This window comes from Mercenaria mercenaria, chromosome 3, assembly GCF_021730395.1.
Source record: "Mercenaria mercenaria strain notata chromosome 3, MADL_Memer_1, whole genome shotgun sequence".
Classification (NCBI taxonomy): Eukaryota; Metazoa; Mollusca; class Bivalvia; order Venerida; family Veneridae; genus Mercenaria; species Mercenaria mercenaria.
The window spans coordinates 82,863,339-82,874,957 of NC_069363.1; the positions used below are offsets into that span (position 1 = coordinate 82,863,339).

Consider the following 11,619-nt stretch of genomic DNA (forward strand, 5'->3'; position numbering starts at 1 on the left):
GTACCGAATGTTGGTAGTATGAATACATGTTCCATAATCTTTTTGAATTTCTTAGATATATTCCATGTGTGTATAGTTGGTTCTTCAATCGTGAGAGATGCATTTTACCATGCAACAGACAAAAATCTTAGTCTCTCGCAAATTGGAGGGGTAGTAGAGTGGAAATTTAAGCCTGGATTGCGCGAACATCTACTCTTTCCGCTTATCCAGGAAATGTCAACTGATAAACCACTTCCTTATTTAATTGTTATTCACTGCGGCGGAAATGGTTTAGGACAAGCTCCTTTGGGTCATATTCAGCTTCAATTAAAACAGTCCGTTGAATCCATTCTAAATATTTTACCATCAACAAGAACTGTTTGGTCCTCAATTATACCCAGGCTATATTACCGAAACGTCAGATATCCCGAAATCACGCATAAACAAGAATTCTTTTCAGATGGTGTGCACTTGTCACATAAAGGCATAGAAATTATAGTGACGAATATTCAAAATGCACTGTTTACTTTTTGTCAGACTGATATTTTGTGTTACCCTCAGTAGATTCAGTGATACATTTGTATGACTCATTTTTGTCCCGCGCTACTCCGCCTTTCTATATACGTGAAAAATCTTTTATGTTTTTTTTATGTTTTTGGCGGAGATTTGACAGTCTGCATGCTATTTTGGACTGTCACGCTTTGGCATACTAGCGCGGTTTTGTAATGCAACCGCAATCAGGGTTGGCAAAAACCCGGGTTTTGAGCATATTGCCCAGTCCAGTGGGTAATACTGGGAAAACCCGGGAATTACTGAGCAATAGTTGGCAATACTGAGTAGTTTAATATTTCAGTTCGTACTTCAATACATATTGTATGTACTGTATCTGGTCACGTGATTAGATAGTGAACGCACTTTGCGTTGCTCTGCAAAATATGGACAAAATATGTGTTTTAAAAGCATTTTTTTGAAAAATTTTGGATGTAATAATGGATATTAATACACTATGAGTCCATCGGGCAAAAAGAAAAATAAAAAACGTAAAAAAGGAAGCAGTAGTGGAGATGAATTTGTAAATCTAAGTAAAGTGTATATCGTCGGAGGCCCGTTACAGGATTCAAAATCGAAAGATCAAAACAAATATGTAAGTGAAATCTTGAACGAAACTAACAGTATATTATTCAATAGTTCAAATAACGTTTTTGAAGATATTAATTCGTCGGATTGTTCGATGTCTAACCACAACATCACGCCTGAAGATAATATCAAGATGGCGTCTGCGCCCGGTTCATCAACTGCAACCTCGCCGGCGCATCACACTCCCTCGAACAGTGACATTATGAGCGTTCTTAAATGTCTGGAAGTAAAATTAGACAAGGTTGAATCTCGTCTACAAAAGCTTGATTTAGTAGAGAATAAAGTTCTTTCTTTCGAAAAAGATCTTAAACTTTTGACTGTGCAAGTTCACGATAGTAACAAGGGATTTGACCAAAGAATGACTGATATTGACGAAAGAGTAAACAGGTTTGAGTTCATATCAGCTGAATACCAATCACGTATTGACGAGCTTGAAAGAGAAAATTTAAATTTGAAAGACAAAGTTACATACTTAGAGTCGCAAAGCATGCGGATATGGGCGGCGGTTACCGCCAAAATTAGTAAATATATAATCCATTCATAAACAAGTCAGTCAGTGCAGTGCATTTCAATGCCGTCTAGTCTAAAACTCCATCCCGTCCAACATATTTGCATCCAACGCATTGTATTTTGAAACCATTTGATACAAAACTTCATTCCATCCATTTAAACATGGAACGATGCATTGAAAACCTTGTTGCGATGCACCGTAATATGAAATCATGCAACAAAACATGATACCATGCAGCTCAATGTGAAGCCGTTTAACACAACGTGAGTACGTGCAGTGTAAGATGAAATGATTCATTACAACTTGATGCTGTCTTATGCATATTGACACCGCTTTGTGTAATTGAGAGCGGTGTATGAAAACTTGATGCCATGCAGTCCAATGTGAAGACGTTTAACGCAACATGAGTTCGTGCAGTGTAAAGTGAAACGATTCATTAAAGTTTGGCGCCGTCTAATGCATACTGAAACCATGTGTGATTTGGAGCGGGTATCAAAATCTGATGCCATGCAGCAAAATGTGAAACCGTTTAACGAAACACGAGTTTGACCTGTTATAAATATAATTATGGATCAGGTTTACATAAAAAGTAAAACATCTTGAAATTTGTCCTAAAACCAACTTTGTGGTACTATTCTAACATTTAATTTTAAACAGTTTCTGCGATTCATCTGAATATTAAAAGGGACCTTACTTTCGTGAAACATCTTTTTTCTTATGTAAAGCTTTTTTTTTTGTTGTTGTTGTTGTTTTGGTTGGACAGGGTCTTTTTCCGTTTTTAAACAATATTTCATTTAAGTTGGAAAGTCAGTTTCCTGGATTTCATACGACCTGTTAGGGGATCCGAGCGAACGTAGCAGATACTTGTGGATATAAAGTTAATACTAGTATGAAATCAAGGAAACTAACTGTCCAACTTAAAAGAAGAACAGTTTAAAAACGGCTTAAGATTTTCCGCCGCCACTCCCCTCCCTCTCTCCACCTCTAACCTGCTCGATATCCTCACTTAGGGTGAGCGCAGATATACGGATCTTGGGGTCGCGAGTCCGATGCCCGGGCTTGGCTATGTTCTCCGTTACGATTTGATAAAAGACATTGTGTCTCACATGGATACATGTAGGGAAGATGGCAGTTACCTGCTGAGAACAGGTGTATACTGGTACAGAATCCAAGAACACCGGTTAGGTTAACTGCCTGTCGTTACATAACTGAAATACTGCTGAAAAACGGCGTTAAACCAAAAACAATCAAACAACTCCCCCCTCCCCCCACCCCGAAAAAAACAACAAACAAACAAAAATTATGAAGTACATGTAAGTTTGATATACTGTCTAAAAGCATAAACATGTAAACATAAATTTCATAGGATTAAAAAAATTAACTCAATTTTGTCATTATCTTTTTCTTTTACAGAGTCTGTTTCACGAAGCATACTTCTGACAAAGCTGTAACTGAGAAGAAAGATATTTCACGAAATAAGGTCCCTTTAAATATTCAGATAAATCGCAGGACATGTTTAAAATTAAATGTTAGAATTTTACCACAAGGTCGGTTTTAGGATAAATTTCAATATATTTTTATGTGAAAACAAGGAAGAATATCCAACAGGGAAAGCCACATTCCAAAAACACAGCCTCCCCAAAGGCACACACTCACACACTCACACACCACACATACAAACAAAATAAACACAGTTTCTGCGATTCATCTGAATATTAAAAGGGACTTTACTTTCGTGAAACATCTTTCTTCTTATGTAAAGCTTTTTTTTGTTGTTGTTGTTGTTTTGGTTGGACAGGGTCTTTTTCCGTTTTTAAACAATATTTCATTTAAGTTGGAAAGTCTCCATGTGAGACACAATGTCTTTTATCAAATCGTAACGGAGAACATAGCCAAGCCCGGGCATCGGACTCGCGACCCCATTTTTAATCTGTTCTTCTTTTAAGTTGGACAGTTAGTTTCCTTGATTTCATACTAGTATTAACTTTATATCCACAAGTATCTGCTACGTTCGCTCGGATCCCCTAACAGGTCGTATGAAATCCAGGAAACTGACTTTCCAACTTAAATGAAATATTGTTTAAAAACGGAAAAAGACCCTGTCCAACCAAAACAACAACAACAACAACAAAAAAAGCTTTACATAAGAAAAAAGATGTTTCACGAAAGTAAGGTCCCTTTTAATATTCAGATGAATCGCAGAAACTGTTTAAAATTAAATGTTAGAATAGTACCACAAAGTTGGTTTTAGGACAAATTTCAAGATGTTTTACTTTTTATGTAAACCTGATCCATAATTATATTTATAACAGGTCAAACTCGTGTTTCGTTAAACGGTTTCACATTTTGCTGCATGGCATCAGATTTTGATACCCGCTCCAAATCACACATGGTTTCAGTATGCATTAGACGGCGCCAAACTTTAATGAATCGTTTCACTTTACACTGCACGAACTCATGTTGCGTTAAACGTCTTCACATTGGACTGCATGGCATCAAGTTTTCATACACGGCTCTCAATTACACAAAGCGGTGTCAATATGCATAAGACAGCATCAAGTTGTAATGAATCATTTCATCTTACACTGCACGTACTCACGTTGTGTTAAACGGCTTCACATTGAGCTGCATGGTATCATGTTTTGTTGCATGATTTCATATTACGGTGCATCGCAACAAGGTTTTCAATGCATCGTTCCATGTTTAAATGGATGGAATGAAGTTTTGTATCAAATGGTTTCAAAATACAATGCGTTGGATGCAAATATATTGGACGGGATGGAGTTTTAGACTAGACGGCATTGAAATGCACTGCACTGACTGACTTGTTTATGAATGGATTGTATATTTACTAATTTTGGCGGTAACCGCCGCCCATATGCGAAACAATCTTGTATTTGGAGGTTTCCCTGAAGAATCTGGTGAAAATTTGGAAGATAAGTTTCGCAAGTTTTTAGTTAAAGATCTTAAACTAGCACAAAACATTGTAGACTCGATGAAGCTAGAGCGAATTCATCGGATGGGGGTTCCGAGTTCCGACGGATCCCAGCGGAAACGTAACTTCGTTGTGAAATTTACATTTTTCTCAGACAGAGAGCTTGTTCGCCGGCAAAAACATCTCTTAAAAGAAACGGGGTTTTTCCTTCATGAGCAATTCCCGCCGGAAATTGCTGCTCGACGCCGGAAATTGATGCCACAGCTAAAGGAAGATATCAAGGACAACAAGAGAGCCTGGCTGGTATACGACACCCTGTACATCGAAGGTAAACTGGTAAAGTGTAACTAGGACCGGTCGGAGAATGGACCAAAAATCTTAGTTTGGAATTGTAACGGTTTAACTGACAGCAAATTATCTGACCAAGAATTTGTTTCTTTCATAACAAACAATGACATTATTATTCTGAGTGAGTCATGGACAGATAAAAACTCTTTTATTTATATTGGTGGATCTACTACTTTTAATTTTTACAGGAAATTTAGGCATAAGAAAGTTAGGAGAAATAGCGGAGGAATTACAATATTTTTTAGAAATTCGCTAAAAAATGGTGTATCTGTTGTTAAAAATCACTTTGACACGATAATTTGGCTCAAGTTAGATGCTCAATTTTTTAACTTTGATAAAGATGTATACCTGTGTGGGTCTATGGTCGGACGAATCACCGGCTTCACATATTGTTGATGCAAATTTGTTCGATTTACTCATGCAAGATATTAACTATTTTGATAAAATTGGTTGTACTATGATAGCAGGTGACTGAAACTGTCGAGTGGGAATTAGGCCTGATTATATTCTTTGTGACTCAGTGATAAATTTTACTGATGATTTAAATTATACACCTGACCAGAACCTCCCCAGAACCTCACTCGACAGTATGTGCAATAACCGTGGAGTTAAATTATTAGAACTCTGTAAAGCCACGGGATTACGAATCGCCAGCGGCCGTTTAGGCCATGATTATAATATTGGTGCATATATATTTTTTAACCGTAATTCAAGTAGCGTGATTGATTACCTTTTGTTGAAAGAGACAGATTTTCATGCTATAAATTTTTTTCATGTATTACCATTTAATATGTTTAGCGACCATGCCGCCTTATCGTTTTGTATCGATGGATTTGAGCCGTGGCGCGAAAATGAAGGGTTACACTTTTCAGACACGCATAGTTATTATAAGTGGAATGCCGACAATAAAGAAAAAATTAGAAGTAATATTATCGGAAGACTACAGGAATTTAATAATATAATTTTAAACGAAACCTTAGAAATTGATTCTATGGTTAATGCATTTTCTCGCGTGATACTTCAAACGGCAGAACCGTTATTTAAGAATGAGTTCAAACAAAACGGCTCCAAATCGAGGCGTACTTTTTACGACAACGACGGTTGGTCCGATGCGGAATGCGTTACGGTAAAGTCTGAATATAAGAATGCGTTAAGGGTTTTCAATAGTAGCAAGTCTGAGTATAACAGGGTACAGTTGTGTAACTTAAGAAAGCGCTTTAAATTTACTGTTCGAAAAAAGAAGCGGGCATATAAAATTAAGCAATCACTTGAACTAGCAAAATTGAAGAATAAAAAGCCTCGAGATTTTTGGAAGCATTTTAAATCAAATCAAAAACTAATAAATCCGATCACAATATCCCAGTAGAGGAGTTCAAGTCTTATTTCTCAGAACTATTTAGTGAAATTAGAACAACGGTAGTTGATGATGCCGAGTATTTTAATGAGAACAGCGATTTTAATGTGAATAATCCTACATTTGATGAACTAAATGCGCCTATTAATCTGCAAGAAGTTACCTCGGCAGTTAAAAAACTGAAACGAAACAAATCTTCGTGCCCAAGTGATAATTTACTTAACGAGTTTGTTATTGAAACTATCGATATACTTGGAAGTCATATTACTGACTTATTTAACAAAGTTTTTAATTCTGGTTATTTCCCGGACATCTGGACACAAGGTTTTATAGTGCCTATCCATAAGAAAGGGGATAAAAATATACCAAATAATTATCGTGGAATCACTTTACTCAGCAATCTTGGTAAACTTTTTACCAGCATACTTACATTGCGAGTAGAAAAATGGTTCGAGGAAAACAATGTTATTTCGGACTCCCAGTTCGGTTTCCGAAAGGGTCGTAGTACAGTCGATGCAATATTTGTATTACAAAGTTTAATTGAACATGCTTTAACACAGAATTTAAGATTGCCTTGCGCCTTTATCGATCTGCAAAAGGCATTCGACTCGGTCTACCGTAATGCCCTGTGGTTCAAACTTTATGGTATGGGTTTCGATGGTAAGATACTAAAAATGTTCAAGGCCATGTACGCAGTAGTAAAATCTTGTGTTAAAAGTTGTAACCAGTGCTCAGATTTCTTCGAAATATCCGTTGGCTTAAGACAAGGTCTTAATAATTCACCGGCATTATTCGCCCTTTTCTTAGACGACTTAGAACTATTTTTACAAGATACAAATACATCAGGACTGACTTTATATGATATATGTGTGATCATCTTACTGTTTGCTAACGATATGGTTATTGTTGGAAATTCTGTGCAGGATTTACAAAATAGCTTAAACAGGTTATGCGAATATTGTGAATACTGGAGTTGACAGGTCAATATAGAAAAAACGAAAGTGGTAGTGTTTCGAAAAAGGGGTCCAGTTAAACGCAATGAATGTTGGTATTTTAATGGTCATCTTTTGGAAGTAGTAAATGACTTTAATTATTTGGGCGTGGTATTCAGTTACACTGGTTCATTTGTATTACATAACCAGTATGTAGTAGGAAAGGCACTAAAAGCAACAAATACATTGTTGTGCAATTTAAGTAAGTTTGAATTAAGCCCATCTATATCTCTACAACTATTTGATTCGTTCGTTGGTTCAATTCTTCAATACGCCTGTCCAATTTGGGGATTCTCTAAGTCCAAAGAAATAGAACGCGTGCACTTAAAATATTGTAAGGCAATTTTGGGAGTCAGGCAAAGCACTACTAATGCGGCCGTATACGGCGAATTGGCACGGTATCCGTTATTTATCTCGAGACATTTTCAAATTATCAAATACTGGTTACAACTTCTGTCGTCCCATAACATACTACAAAATACATTTATAATGATTCGTTTATCAAATGCTTAAATGGTAAAGCTAACTGGGCCAGTAAAGTTAAGCACTTGCTATATCAGTATGGCTTTCTTGACGTCTGGAATTATCAGGACAGTGTTGATTCCAAGACATTCTTGCCCATTTTTAAACAAAGGCTTATAGACTGTTACGTCCAACAATGGCGGGCAGATTTACAAAGTAACAATGTTCTTAACAACTTATATTTTTATGTAAAAGACGACTTTGTCCCAAGTGACTATTTTCACGTTCTTAATACAAAAACCTTACGTCAGGCACTAGCTAAATTGCGTGTTTCAGCCCATAACTTGCGAACTGAAACAGGTAGGCACGGTAGAAATCGTATCGAAAGGGTCGAACGAATCTGTCAGCTATGTGAGTCGCGTGACATAGAAGACGAGTATCACTTTGTCATTAAATGTATAAAGTATATGAGCAGTTACGACACCAATTCATAAAATCGTATTTTTATAGACGTCCCAGTATGCACAAATTCATTCAGTTACTCAATTCAGAAAATAAGGTTGTTATTAGAAATCTCGCTAAATACATTCTTCAAGCTAATAAGAAAAGAAATGAATTATTGAATCCTGAAGCTTAGTATATATAGTATGTTTGCGTGTGTATGTGTTTTATAATTACATGAGTCAGTAAAATAGCTCTTAAAACGGAAAAAAACGCTCTATTAAATTGTTGACCTTACAGTTCATTCTCCAAATCCTAACTATTTTATTTTTAGTTTGCAAATTGATTAATTTTCTTTCCACTGTGCCTGTGACAACAAGAGACATTAACTATTTAAACAAGTACTGATATAATGTAAGATCGTATGTGTAATAGAAAAAATGTTGTTTGTAAAGACTTATCGATATAACATATATTTTGAAATGACCATGTACATTATGATTATTGTATGAATGTTTTGTACAACGAGGTACCTGTATATGTGTACAAGTTGAATAAACTATGTTCTGTTCTGTTCATATTTCAACATTTTAGTTGACTTACAAACCATATAGTGATAACAATGACACCCGCATGCCTAATGTTATAATACCTATAAAAATCTATTGAATATATTATTATGATGATTGAGCAATTATTGCAAAGATTAGGTGATTAAAGTTAGAAGTGTGAACAACTTAAACCTGGCCATTCAGTTTCCAATTTAGATCACATTGTCATTACTATCATATAACCTTGAAATCTAAGGACCCTTTGTGGAATTGTTTTAATGTTACTGATTATGAAAAGATTGCAAAATGTAAAGACTGTGGCACTGTGGTTAGTGCCAAAATTGAGAGACTGGAAGCTCAAAAACTAAAACGTTGCAGTGTGTTTGTTTTAGGTCAGCCTTAGACCACTTTGTAGTGCCAAAACACTACTAGATATGCCGGCATCTGGGTCAATTGAGAGGGTGTCTTCAAATTTTGGTATTATTCAGACAAAACTCAGAAAACAGACTTGGGATAAAAAAAAACAACAACTGCAGAACTTGTGTGCTGTTACAGAATGCTTCGTGATAAAGAAGAACTACACCGTTAGACTATCATATGCTAAGCAAAATCTAGTTGTGAGCTGGAGAGATCATTCAATATGTGATCACTGACAGTGTGTAGATTATATATAAAAGTAATGATGTGTCATTTATAAATTCATGTAAATGTTGAAAGGTGTTTACTTCCACATAAAAAATATTTGGTTGTGTAAAAAAAAGATAATTTGTTAATAAAACTGTTCTGTCAGCTACCTATCACTTTACCAATGATTTCAAAGTAAGTAAAACTTAATGTATGAATTAGCTCACATTTTATCACATATTTATTTATTTATTTGGGTTTTACGGCGCATCAACACAGTATAGTTTATATGGCGTCAAACACGACTACAAATTTTGGTTTCACATCTCATTTACATCGAAATAAGAACATGAGGTATGGAATCAAAATGTGCATACCTGCTGGAATCACAAAGTTACAGCGAAACCAAGTGTTAAGACCCTATTAGTCGCCTCTTACGATCATGCAAGGGTAAGGCAGTTGTTCCAATTCTTTTCATACATAGATCTCCCATAACCATATGGGGCCAATTTATCACATAGAAACTCAATTGTTTTGGTTTAAAAAAAATGTAGAAAAACTTCTTATTGCCCAGTATTGCCCACTTCATTCATTTTTAGGGGTATTGCCCACAATGTACATGGCTGTCAATTTCAAAATTATTCATGAGTATTTCTTAACAGATAAATTACCATTGCAAAATTTTAGACACGATTTCAATTAATTACTTCAGATCTTCCCAAGTAAATTCACAACAAGTTCTATATTCTGATATCATCCGATTGCCCGGTGTACATTTAAATTACGTCCGATTGTCCGGTGTACATTTAAATTACGTCCGATTGTCCGGTGTACATTTAAATTACGTCCGATTGTCCGGTGTATAAAGTTATATTACGTCTGATTGTCTGGCGTATGAGAATCTTATATCGTCCGATATCCGGCGATAAAAAATCATAGTCACTGTGTCCGATTATCCGGCATGTTATTATTCATTCTATCTTCCGATTATCCGGAGTTATCGGTCTCTGCCATATTGCCCCGGCTTATGCCATCTTAGGTGATCAGCGCAGTACCGGATGCAAAATATTCAGATTGTGAGAAAGTTTTCTCAGTGTTTTAACGCCATGCTCGTTGTGGTTGTAAAGTCAGCCATGGCAGAACTATGCCAAACCTTTTTATCTTTAAACATAATTGTATCACAAAAGAAACTGCAACATAATAAATGTAGTCTAAGTAAATTGTCTTTGTTTATAGCCTCTTTTGACAATGCATGCTCCCTGTCTTTCTTGGTGTTTTCACAAGATTGTTTTTCACACAGTACACAGGACAGATTTATTTACGTCTGTCCCACCAATTGTAATGTGCTAAACAAATAGTTTTTTTTTCAGCTAGACTATGATAAATTCAGTATTTCACAGACAAAAGAAAACAGTAACAGTAGTAGATTATAGACACATACAATCGGGGATAATCATACTTTGTACGTATTTTATCTTGTTCCCACACAAGAAGAAGACGTAGATAGAAAGCTATCGTGAAATCAGTGGTTCTTATTTTGTTCAATATTATACACTATCTATAATTGTTATAAAAAGAATCATTTTCACGTTGAGAACTTGACGGGTGATTATACACACTAACTATAGGTCAATCTGACTAAAGTACTTGATCTTCTAAACGAAGATCTGAGGACGACCCATGCACATTCGTCTTCTGTATATTTTGGATTTCCAATATTGCTATTTTTGATTTCGCAAATCTATTTTTATTTCAACCAATCAGACGACTTGTTCGAATGTCAAAGAGTTAGAAAAATGTGCAGTCAATCCAGGGCTCGAACCCGGGACCCCTCGCTTACAGAGCAAGTGGCCTACCGACTAAGCTAACCAGCTATCTGAAACATAACGACATAAGAATTGTAAATATCAAAAAATAAGGCTAACTATAGATTTGCAAAATGTTGTAAGTTAAGCTCTGATTGGCTAGCGAAAGGGTCGTCAGAACGAGGCTGTCAATAGCTCGTTCTCAGATCCTAAGTGTAGCGTAATAGGAGATGTACTTTAGTCAGACTGACTATAGGTATTCGTTAAGTTTATATTTTATTTGCTTATGTGTAAGAACGTTTACTTACAAACTTTTTATCAGTGAGACGAAAGAATATGAAATAAAATTCGTTTCAGTTTTTTACTTTTAATTATTTCGGTTATTTTTTTTCACGAAATGAAATGACTTTGTACTGTTAAAACTGTTCGGACAGTTTTCACTCTTTAAAGCAGCATGCCTCCAGATCGTTCGACAACAAC

General features: G+C 35.8%; 1 protein-coding gene across 1 annotated transcript; it reads left to right on the forward strand.

Moving 5' to 3' along the window:
• Positions 1 to 985: 985 nt before the first annotated feature.
• LOC128555949 (probable basic-leucine zipper transcription factor G) lies at positions 986 to 3,067 on the forward strand. The gene is made up of 2 exons (XM_053539795.1): positions 986 to 1,579; positions 3,041 to 3,067. Exons 1-2 carry the CDS (start codon positions 986 to 988, stop codon positions 3,065 to 3,067), a joined length of 621 nt encoding a protein of 206 aa, XP_053395770.1.
• Positions 3,068 to 11,619: the final 8,552 nt, after the last annotated feature.

What these genes read in the sequence shown, in the direction of transcription:
- LOC128555949 (XM_053539795.1), top strand. Translation starts at nt 986, where the DNA reads ATGAGTCCATCGGGCAAAAAGAAAAATAAAAAACGTAAAAAAGGAAGC. An exon ending in ATTTAAATTTGAAAGACAAA is followed by an intron (nt 1,580 to 3,040) that starts GTTACATACTTA and finishes TTTCTTTTACAG; the next exon opens with AGTCTGTTTCACGAAGCATA.